General features: G+C 58.8%; 1 protein-coding gene across 2 annotated transcripts; it reads right to left on the bottom strand.

Moving 5' to 3' along the window:
- Window positions 1-991: 991 nt before the first annotated feature.
- C8H11orf24 (chromosome 8 C11orf24 homolog) lies at window positions 992-11,035 on the bottom strand. Of its 2 annotated transcripts, XM_060302840.1 has the most exons (5): window positions 10,888-11,035; window positions 8,331-8,528; window positions 4,238-4,411; window positions 2,283-3,328; window positions 992-1,153 (listed from the first exon to the last, which is right to left on the bottom strand). In XM_060302840.1, exons 2-5 carry the CDS (start codon window positions 8,368-8,370, stop codon window positions 1,127-1,129), a joined length of 1,287 nt encoding a protein of 428 aa, XP_060158823.1. In that variant the 5' UTR covers window positions 8,371-8,528; window positions 10,888-11,035; the 3' UTR covers window positions 992-1,126. The 2 variants fall into 2 exon arrangements, with proteins under 2 accessions (XP_060158823.1, XP_030689164.1); XM_030833304.2 differs by lacking the exon at window positions 992-1,153 and having other exon boundaries at window positions 1,948-3,328.
- Between the last annotated feature and the right edge of the window lie 214 nt (window positions 11,036-11,249).

The raw sequence follows: 11,249 nt of genomic DNA, 5'->3' as shown, positions 1-11,249 counted from the left end.
GTGGAGAGCACGACCGATTCTTGGGAGGAAAGGACTTGGAGTCCTGGCTGGGGCAGAGGGACAGGCAGGCCCCGTGACACTCCACATCCCCATTCCTCGGAGGTAGGAGTGCCAGGCAGAGGCCCCTGGTCACAGGCTAAGGATGAAAGCCAGCCCTGCGGGTTGCCCCTTGTTCTACACCCCTGGAGAGGAACAAGCCACCCAGTGTTCCATGGCTCACGGGGGTCTAAGGCTCTGTCTCTATCGGGTGAGACCCCACCAGCCAGGGTGTGGAGCCTGCCCTTGACAGGCGGCTGGGGTGATGCTGGCAGAGGAAAAGGGCACCCCCTAAATCCCCCCGATTCTCCACTCTGTGCAGAGCTGCCTGATCCGGGCAGCAGGTGGCCGCTCAGACTCAAGGACAACAGAGCTGCAGCCTGGCCTGGAGCTCCGAGCAGTGAGGTTGACACTTTCTCAGCCACAGTCAGCGCCAGCACCTGTGATCACACGGCAGATGGGCCCAGGTGTACCATGGGTCGGCTAGGGCAGGGAGAAACACAGGTGCATAGGCTGCTTGGAGCCTAGCTGTCAGGACACACAGCATAGCTGTTGGGGAGGGAAAGGGGTCTGCTGGGCCCCCTGAACCAACCAGTGAGAAAAGATGGGCTGGGGAAACCTGGGATGGAGCTAGAAAACGGGTGAGGACTGTTCCCATCCCTCCTCCCTACTCTCGTAAGTTATTTCAAATGGTTTGGGAGTTCACTACCATTGTCTTTTATTATGCGCCATTTGAAATCCTTCTTGGAGGAGGCAGAATTTCAATAAGAGGAAGTGGACACGCAGGCCTGGCTCAGGAGATTTCTGTGATGGGGAAACTGGAGTCTCCAGGTAGAAGGGTCTCCTCCTCAGGGTTCAGAGTAGTTGAGAAAGCAAGAGTCAACTCCCCACCTGGAATCGCTCCAGGCAGCATGCCCCTGGGGGCCGTGACAGACAGTCTCCCCATCGCCCAGGTAAAGCGGCTGAGTCCACAACACGCCACACTTGCTCCAGGTCACACGGCTGGTGGCTGCATACCTGGCCTGGGAACGCAGCCTCACGTGCTGCCCGCCAGCTCTCTTGCCTCCCTCCGGCTGGGAAGCAGATGAAGCTAGAATGCCAAGTGCAGCCCCGGCGGCTGTAAAACAAAATAGTTAAGGAAAGAGCTGGACTCTGGCCCTCAGCGGGTAAGTTAGGTCTCCTCTGCCTCAGTGGCCCCGCCTTTAAAATGGGGATCAGAGCCCTGATCTCCTGGGGCGGGGGTGAGGGCTGAATGAGTTTCGTGCATGAAACACAAGGACAGCATGTGACACAGGACAAGCACAGTGTGGGCGCTGAGGGCTGTTGGGGACACGAGGCCTGGCACCGGGGCAATCGTGCTGCTGAGGAGAGGGCCCTGGGCTCACTCGGGCCTAGCGCTCCCCTGGGTTCCGGGGTGACCTGGAGCGAGGTGCTAGTTATGACTAACCCACGGCACCAGCTTATTGGGTTTCCACTCGGCCAGGGCCCACCATGAGCTGTGCGGGGTCACCTAGAGCCTGGTCTGGGCCGGTCCCGCCGACCTGGCCATGCTGTGTAGCTCAGGTGTGGCTTACATGTTGCATTCGGCTCTCGTGCCCAAACCAGGCTTCACGCGTCCGCCACTTCACAGTGCTGAAAAAGGAGGGTTAGAGGAAGGGGCCCCACCTCCACGCGGTGCCAGAGACCCTCAAAGGCTGGGGTTCCTCCCACCCAGGTAGGGGCAGGTTTGGGCCTAAGAGCGAAGCCCAGGAGAGCAGCACAGACACAGCAGATGGCCAGGGCCTCGTGTTACATTCAACGTTTACAAGAACACACCCTGTCACATGCATCTCGAAAAGGCTCCCCGGCCGCCATGGGCTGGGGTGGGGGGGGGGGGCAGGACGCAGCCCACACAAATGGGGAGACAGGGTCTGAGTGGAAAGGGTCATTGCTTTAATTCAGGTAGGGACCCACCCCGGGGCCGCCCACCCCACCCCAAGGCAGAATCACTGCCTGCTCGTGATCGTTACAAAAATAAATATGAAAAAAGCAGCAACTCTTTAGTGATCGTGGAATTAATCGGACAACGATTAAATGTGTTTAAGCAACTGGCACGTCTCCTAAACTGCACCAAAAGGATCTGGAAGCACTTGGTTTGGCCTCAGAGGCAACACGGAAGGAGGGGAAGGGCCCAGCCCCAGGCCCGGCCGAGCGCCCTCCCCTCACATCTCTGAGTCGGCGTACATGCCGTTGATGAGATAATCCACCTGCGTGTAGTCCTTCCTCTTGTAGCTCTCGTAGGCCTGCAGGGCAAACAGAACCAGGACTGTGATGAAGAGGGTGACCCCCAGCAGGAGCACTGCCAGGAGGAAACTTCTGTTCACCGGGGACTGGGCCAGGGGCTCGCTGGAGACCACCAGGTACCGGCCTTGGGTGCTGAGCTGACATGCGTCTGTGGCTGGCACCTTGGAGTCCCCTGAGCTCCCAGGGGTCGGCCCCATGGAAGCAGTACCAGGCGCGGCATCAGGCTCGCCCTGCTCCGGCGTCTGAGTGGTGCCTGGCCCCGCGGCCCCCGGCATGGACGTGACGGGGCTGGGCCGTGTCGGGGGGGCCGGGCTGGAGTGAGGGGCAGGTGCTGGCGCTGTGCTGGCAGCCGGCTGGGGGGCCTTGGTCGTGGTCCCCACTGTCATGGATGCGGAAGCCGAAGAGGGGGAGGCGGGTTCTGGGGTTGTGTTGAGGAGGGTGGGCGCAGGCCTACTTGCCGCGTCAGCCGCAGTCCAGGCCGTCGGCGCCTGGACGGTGGGGCCCTGTGTGGACGCGTTACGTGTTTGGGGACTCAGGGGCACCGTGGGGCTGGCTGTGGCATGGCCGGGGGTGTGCCCGGGACGACCGTGCGAGTCCAAGGGGCCGCTTACGCTTGCCAGGGCCGCAGCAGCTGTGGGAGCACCCGTGGCCGGCGTGGGTGTCATGTGCGTCGCTGGCCCAGACAATGTGCCGCTGCCAGGCGCCCGCGTGTGGGGTGAGGACGGGGTCCGCCAGTCAGACGCTGGGACAGGCGGCGTGGGAACCCCGGAGGTGGCTCCATCAGGGGTCCCTTCTGCCGTCGCTGACGCGCCTGCCTCTGTCCTGTGCGTTGTCCCTGCTGTGACCGCAGGAGAGGTGGGGTCGCCTCCCCAAGTCCCTCTGGTCAACGTGATGGGAGAAGGTGTCACCGAGGTCATTCTTGCAGACATTTCATTCAAGACTCTTGTAATGGTTTCCACGGATGAGTTTTGTTCTGAATTCTCCCGCGTCTTGTTGAGGACTGAGTACCCTTAGGGTCAGAAAAGGGAGGAAAAGATACGATCACCTTCAATCCTGTGCAGGTGGATCATTCAGAGACTGTCTTAATTTCCGGCCCGTGGGGCTGGCCGGGGAGGCTGTGCGGTGCCTTGCTTCTTAGCCCGGCAAACACGTTTCCCTCTCATCTCCTCCCTGCACACATCTGGCCCGCAGCCCATCGCAGAGGCGCTCAGCACTTTGATTTAAAATCTCCTCTGTGCTCTCTGAACCCCAAGCCCATGAAAGGCTTCAGAGCTTCATGTTTTGTTTTTTTTTTTTTTTTTTTTGCGGTACGCGGGCCTCTCACTGCTGCAGCCCCTCCCATTGCGGAGCACAGACTCCGGACGCCCAGGCTCAGCGGCCATGGCTCATGGGCCCAGCCGCTCCGCGGCACGTGGGATCCTCCCGGACCTGGGCACGAACCCGCGTCCCCTGTATCTGCAAGCGGACTCTCAACCACTGCGCCACCAGGGAAGCCCCCAGAGCTTCATTTTTTGATCCAGTTCTCAAAATATCATCTCTCGCATTACAGGTGTGATTCGCCATTAAAAAAACCTATCCAACACACACCCAGGTTTACACAGCAGATAAACCGTTGCCCAGATATTCATACCATGCAAGAATTCTTGGCTTTATGATCGGATTCAAAGCAGGATTCCTGGAGAAGAACAGTGTCTGGCACAGAGGAGAAGCGCAACTAAATATGTGACGTGTGGATCGACAAACTCCCCAATAAAGACGAGGTTTATGGAAGGAAGGAAATTTTGCAAGGCCAAGTACGCCACCCTCTCAGGGCTGAGGCCAGGTCCCACGTTGGCCCAACAGGCCTTTGCAGCCCAGCCCCCGGGAGCTGCGGGGCCCCTGCAGGCCCGTCCAGCACTCACTCGGCTTTCTCACTTACGTGCATGCGGGGCTGTCAGGTGGCTTTCAGATAAGGACCAAGAGGAAACCCAGATGAGCACGAGGGCTGTCCACATCTTGCAGGTGAGCTGGCAGCAAGGCTGGGCGGTGCCCGAGGCCCCCAGCCTGCCGTTCCTCAGGCTGCTGACAGCTCCCTGCTGCTTGGCCGAGGAACCTAAGGTCAGGAAGGGAGGCATCTGGTCAGTGGCGCACGGGGCACAGGCCTGGCAACGCGCTGGCTGTGGAGTGCTCCAAGAGGTCCCAGGGTGCAAACCCAGCCAGATGTTTCCCCTGGGGCCTGGCATTCAGGAAGAGCGTCTCAGCCACGTGTTCAGGGATCCGCCCAGTGCCTGCTCTGACGGGTTTATAGCACTTCCTAACCCAGTCTCACTATGTGTCTTACTATCCCAGCTCAGAGTTCAGAGTATGAAAGAGCAGCAGAGAGGGGGGCCAAGACTTCCTCCTCAACTTCTCTGTGGCCTCTGCAGGGCCCAGAGCACTTCTCTGCACCCGTGACAGCTGACCACATGGAGAGATTCCACTTAGCCAGCCATCCACCACCCATCACCCATCCACTGCCCATCACCCACCCATCCATCCATCCACCCAACACCCACCCATCCATCCACCCATCACCCACCCATCCATCCATCCACCCATGACCCACCCACCCATCCATCCACCCATCACCCACCCATCCATCCATTCACCCATCCATCACCCATCACCCATCCACCCATCATCCACCCATCCATCCATTCACCCATCCATCACCCATCACCCATCCACTCATCATCCACCCATCCACCATCCACCCATGACCCACCCACTGCCCATCACCCATCCACCCATCACTCATCCATCCATCTATCACCCATCACCCACCCATCCATCCATCCATACATCCATCCACCACCCATCACCCATCCCCCTGTCACCCGTCCATCCATCCATCCACCCATCACCCACCCATCCATCCACCCACCCATCCATTACCCATCCACCCATCACCCACCCATCACCCATCCACCCATCCACCGCCCATCACCCATCCACCCATCACCCATCCACCGCCCATCACCCATCCGCCCATCACCTATCCACCGCCCATCACCCATCCCTTCGTCCAATACTCCCCGAGTGCCTGCTCATGCGCCAGGCAGTACACTCAGGACAGAAAGATGAGAGCCGCACAGCCCCCTCCTCCAGGGAGCCTGCCTCCAACGGGAGACACGGAAGAGAGGTCAGTGCAGGCTGGTGCCAGTGTAGAGGGACTAAGTGTCGGGCAACAGGGAGGAGATGGCACCTGGGAGGCTGCGAAGGGTCAGGTGGAGGCTGGTCCTCTGTGCAGAGGCCCCAGAGGTGGGTGGGACGGGACAGGGTGCTGCAGGGCCCACGAGGCACGGAATTCAGCTGGTGGGGGGTGGAGGTGGGGGCCAGGGAAGGTAACCTGGCTAGTAACACCTGGGCCACGTTCTGAAAGACGGTTGGGATCCACCTGGTGGGAAAGGGGTGGGGGGCAAGTGGCAGGAGCAGCAGGTGATGACAGCAGGGCCAGAGGCCTGGGGACAGCGCAGTGAGACCTGGGCTTAAACAAGAGAGAGGCAGGCCACCACGGGGCAGTTTGGATTTTGGTGTGGGGGGAGGCGAGCCCGTGCAGGCCCGAGGCAGGGGTGTGACAAGCGAGGCGTTCCGGCAAGGGGCAGCTGGGGTGGCGATGCAGGGGGCAAGGCCTGTGAAGGCTGAGAGACTCAGTAAGGGGGTTCCACAGCAGGGGACAGAGGGTGGGCTAAGTGGACCTGGTCGCAGAAGCCCTGGTCTCCGAGGGTTACGGTGCAACTGCAGAAACTTACAGAGACGCCACGGCAGCTGAGCCTCAACAGGATTGGCTTCCCGAGCACACAGCGGGGTCTCCCCACTCACCCCAGGTCTCTCCCACATGCTGGCAGGCTCAGGTCCCTCACCACAGGGGAACCGAGGGGGCAGGTGGCCTCAAGTGCCCCATCACTCCGTGCCCTGCCGGTCCTGGGTGCGCCCTGATCCTGTTCTCAGCCCCACCCAACTGCCGGAGTCCCACGAGGCCCAGGTCCCCTCGGACAACAGCCCAGTCACGTGCAACGAGGGCTAGTCCTGAGACTCAAACTCGACGTGGGCACAGGGCAAGCAGAGCACAGTCTGCTGGGAGCCTGAGGGCTGGAGACTCCTGGGGGTGCCTCCACAATCAGTCCTGCCCGAAGATGCCCTAGGCCCTCGGCCTTTCCCCTGGCCCTCATGGCGAAGCCCTTGGGTTCCACAGAATGTCTTGGAAGGGAGCCTTCAGGTCACCCTGAACGAAACGTCCTGACGGACTCCTCGCCTTGGCACGGATGCTAACTGCTGCTCTCCACGGCCCTCCCGTGGAGCAGGGCAGGCTCACTGGCTTCCCAGCAGCCCCAAGGGTCACCTTCAAGCGTCCCCATCCTGGGCCTGCTCCATCTGCCATGCCACAGCTGCCAGAAAGATCTCTGTAACCCACAAAGCTGACGCTGCCTCCAATGTTAAACCCGCTGCTCTCCCAGGATAACTCCTAAGCTCCTTAACGTGGCGAGGCCGCCTTCAAAGTCTGACCCACGGCCTCCCCTGCGAGCCCACCCTCGCCAGACACGTGAAATACCGGCAGTTCCTGGCCCAGCCCAGCCCCCTCGAGGAGCACTTCCAGCCCTGCTGGCGGCCACGCGCAAGCAGTCCCCGTGCGGCATAAAGGGGCATCTAGAGGTGGCTTTCTTTCTCCTGTGAGCAGCGGGGGCTCTTGCAAAGTGGCCCCACGACTGGAAAAACCCTTTCGAGCACAAACTCTGCTGGAAGGCTGGGCACTCCCCTCCCCCATGCTTCTAATCCCTTCGTGAGAGTCACTAACTTTAGTTTAGCTTCATGGCGCACTCTCCCGCCAAAACTGTCCATAAGAGCTCCTGGTGTCTTACAGGTTTAAAAAGGTTCCCCAGCCCTACAAACCACAGATTTGCATCTGTTTTCTCCAGAGCAAAAGGCATTCTTTGTTCTGACTGAAACAGAGGGGGTGGGGTGGGGAGAGAAGAAACAGACCAATGTCATGAGGGGGAAGGACTGAACCAGGGAGGTTTCAGGCACAGAGAGCTCCCACTCCCCCCACATTAGCTGAAGTAAATGCAGCTGGGCTCTCCGTCAATAAGTGTATTTAAACGACTCTCTCTTTGGCCAGTCACATCCACTGAATGCATTAAAAATGCCACCACTGAGCCCAACATGCTCCCCAAGTCTGAGCCCTGGATCTGACAGGGGCTTCCTGAATGCACCCCAGGCTTTCCACTGCCACCTCACTACAAATCTGCAGAGCAGTCAGGAAACTTTTTCCTATCGAGAGCTAGATAGCAGATATTTTAGATTTTTGTGGGCCATACGGTCTGTCTTAGCTACTCAAGTCTGCGAAAGCAGTCATGGACCATAGGTATGTGATGGGTGTGGCTGAGTCACGATAAAACTTTATTTACAAAAACAGGCAGCGGGCACAGACGTGGCCCACAGGCCACAGTTTGCCACCCCCGCCTCTGGCGCTTCAGAGCTGATGCTCCAGCTAAGGCAGGAGGAACTGATTCAAGGGCCTGAATGGGTTTCCGCCTTCCCGTCCAGTCCCTCATCCTGGAACAGACACGGGCCGTCCCATTTTTGGTCCAGGGACAGACTCTAGTCGGTCTCCTCCCAGGGCCCCTTCTGCTAGGAGGCGCCCCCTCCGCACCCCACATCAGTGAGATGCAGCACCCCTGCCCGTGCAGCGAGGGGCTCCCATAGTATCGTGGTCTCATGACACGAGGCCCAGAGAGAACCTCACAGAAACAGAAGACGGCCCAGAGGACCACACGGTTCCCATACCTGCCTGGGGACCCCCCACCAGGGCCACCCAAGAAGGCAGAAGCTCTGACAGCGAACGGGCCTCCTGCACACTGGACGGCTTGGCCCTCTGAGGTTCGCTGTCTTTCCTTTGCCCACCCTGTCCCTGCAAAGCCCCCTCGGGGCCCTTTTCGGGCTCACTGTCCTGTCACTGAGCAGGTGGCCCTGCCCGCAGGGCTTTGGACACTCACGAGAGGCAGCTGCTCGGGGCGTGTGCCCAGGCTGGGCCATCTTCCTCGGGGGGCTGAGGGCTTGACACTGTGCGCTTGTCGGGCGAGGTTTGGCTCTGCAGGAGGCGAGGACGGCTTTGAAGGGCACTCCCAGGCCATGGCACGCTTTGTGGCACACGTGGGATCCAGGCAGATGCTCCACTCTGGTAGAAGATGCATCTACGGTTTGAAAAAGAATAAACGCTCCTTAGGAAAAGCACAGGGGAAAAATCCAGTGAGGAGGGAGGCATTTTTCTAGTGTAAACTCAGGAGGAGATGAAAGAAACTCAGCACCTCCTAGAGTGGCAGATATGTGTAGGTGGTGATGCCTGAGAACCACACGGACGGGCCTGCTCTCTATCACACACGCCCATGTGCACACACAGCAACACACACGCATATGTGCATAGGTACACGTGCGTATGCATGCGGTCACACGCACACACACGCACTCGTATCCATGTGCACATGGCAACACCTTCGTGCACACTGCCATGTGTGTACACGTGCAAGCATACACATGCACATGTGCAATCACACACAGTGACATACATGAGGTGAGCGTGTGCATGGAGCATCTCTCTAAAGCTATCTCAGGAAACTCCACTGGTCGCTCAGGAGACCTCTGCTGGATGCCATCACTGTCTTCCCTCAGCCAGCGGGGCTGGTGATCACTCCCACAGAGGCAGGAATTGGCCGCTGTGCGGAGTCAAGAACAGGCCCTCGTGCTGTCACTTCATCTCTCTGGTATGGTCCTGACTCCGCTTTCCAACAGCGTATTCTAAATGTCAAGATTCCCACGTGGGGGCCTGTGCTAACCTAAGTTGACTCACAACGGACAAAGCATTAACAAGACTCAGAATCATAGTCTCCCCTGAAAAGGCTTTAGTGAGCCTTAAATGAGGGTCTGGCCAGTTATCCTCATGATCTGGTGCAGAGTGACTGGGCAGATCACGGTCTCAGAAAGAAGAGACCCCTGTGCAGGAAGGGAATAAGCAAGAAGGACTAAGTGTTGAGTAGGAGAGCAGGGCAGGTGGAAAGACAGGAGGTTAGGCTGGTGCTGGGAGTTCCCATTTTCAGGGGTCAGCCCCTCACAAGTTCTGCAGGGAAGGGGCAGCACCCCACTAGCCAGGCAACCCTGTATTAGAAAGGCACCCTCAGAATGTGGCTCTGGGTGCCTACTTCATGACCTTCTCTGGTCCTTGACTTTGTGCTACCTCTCAACATCTCCCATTTCCAATTTCTTATGTTCCCAACCTTGGCTTTACTTTTAACTTCTATGAAACCGTTTGTTATATGCAGGGTGCTGTGTGCAAGTTACCTGATATCAGACTCCAAATTGCTTAATTCCTTTTTCTGGATTACAATTCTCCAAATTGCTTAATTCCTTTTTTCCTGGGCTCAACACAAGTGTTGCTCGCCACATTCCATCACACTAGTAACTTATTTATCAGCGGCAACGTGGTCCCAGTCCCTGCACCAAGCTGGAGAAACTATACATACCGAGGGACAGGAACTGCGGAAGCAAGTGCAGGGCAAACCACAGATACCTGCCCTGACACGTCACCTGGCTGAACTTTGGTATCGCGACACAGACTTGTGGGTTTGTGTATACAGACATTGTCCTGTGGTCCAAAGGAAGTGTCTCTGTGGCAGATGGGAACCCAGAGCACTGGAGAGCGTCTTAACTACATCGCTTCCTTCCAGGTTTTTGGAATTTTTGGTATCAGGCTAAATGCTGATCAAGAGGCTAGTTTTTGCTGGCAGTCTGGGTAGATTTGACATTCCTTTGTCCATTAGGCAAGTCTGGCATATAAGCAGAACATCTGTATTGAAATTTTAGAGATGCTTCCTCCAGGGAGAAAAAAAAACAACAACATTATTAAAGGCAGATTTCTAAGTAGATATTTATGTCTTATGGCAAACCATGGATTCCTCATACTAGCCTAACAGCTAATTCCACACACTAACTAGCCACCCGGACTCACCTGGAGGAGGCGAGCAGGTAAATGTAAATGCACAACACCCTCCCAGGTAGAGCGGGCTTGGGGGAGGCCTGGGTCGCCTAAAGGGGCCAACTCTTTCTTTGAGGGTAACTCCTCCTGGGGCCCAGCCTTGGCCGGGCAGGACCCTTTAGCTCCCCACCCATCCGGGAGTGTCCCAACTTCCCTCTCCTCCGCTCCCAAACTGGAGCGACCCGGGTCTCTTCTCTGGTTTGGGATCCCCTTAAGCCCTCCTCCTGTCTCCCGCCTCTTGGGCTCCCCATCCATGCTCCTTCCGAGTCTGGGCCCCCAACTGACTCCTTCCGTTCTTTCCTCTCCTCCAATTCCTCACCTCCAGTCGTCACCAGCTTGCATTCTATGTCCCCATTCATCTTTTCTCTTGTCCCGCTCCTCTGCCTCTCGTGGCCCCATGCCCCCTCCTCTGCCTCTCGTGCTCCCATGCACCCCTCCTCCTGTCTCCACCTCCCTCTCTCAGCCCCAAGCCGGCTCAGGCAGCCTTGACAACAGCTCCACGGACAACAGCGAGGGCCCCTTACCCGGGCGTTGCAGGCCTGCGGCGGCCCGGAGGCCCTCGGGCGGCGGGGAAGCGGCCGCCGTCCGGCGTGCGGACGTGGCCGGCACCGGAGCAGCGCGACCGCAAGCCAAGACTGCTCAGGGCAGCCGCCCCAGCTCTGGCCCCTCCCGGACCGCCCCGGAGGTGACGTCACGGGAGGGCGGGTCCTGGCGGGCGGGGCAGCGTCGGCCGAAGCCGGGAGCCGCCCAGCGGCTCCAGGCGCTGCAGGAGGCGAGCCGGAAGCGAGGGGCGTGGCTGTACCCAGGGCCCCGCCCACCGCGGAGGGGTCCAGCTACGTCTGGAGAGCGGCTGGAAGCGGCTATTTCGGGCAGGTCTCTGCCGGAA

This window comes from Globicephala melas, chromosome 8 (assembly GCF_963455315.2).
Source record: "Globicephala melas chromosome 8, mGloMel1.2, whole genome shotgun sequence".
Lineage (NCBI taxonomy): Eukaryota > Metazoa > Chordata > Mammalia > Artiodactyla > Delphinidae > Globicephala > Globicephala melas.
The sequence above is the reverse complement of the archived record's forward strand: the minus strand, read 5'-3'. Positions and strand labels throughout refer to the sequence as shown.

Excerpts from the sequence above, each read along its gene's own strand:
- C8H11orf24 (XM_030833304.2), bottom strand. The coding sequence starts at position 8,370 with ATGGCCCAGCCTGGGCACACGCCCCGAGCAGCTGCCTCTC. Across the intron at positions 4,412-8,330 it reads GCCCCGAGCAGCTGCCTCTC|GTTCCTCGGCCAAGCAGCAG; the intron begins GTGAGTGTCCAA and ends TCCTGACCTTAG. Across the intron at positions 3,329-4,237 it reads CCTGACAGCCCCGCATGCAC|GGTACTCAGTCCTCAACAAG; the intron begins GTAAGTGAGAAA and ends TCTGACCCTAAG.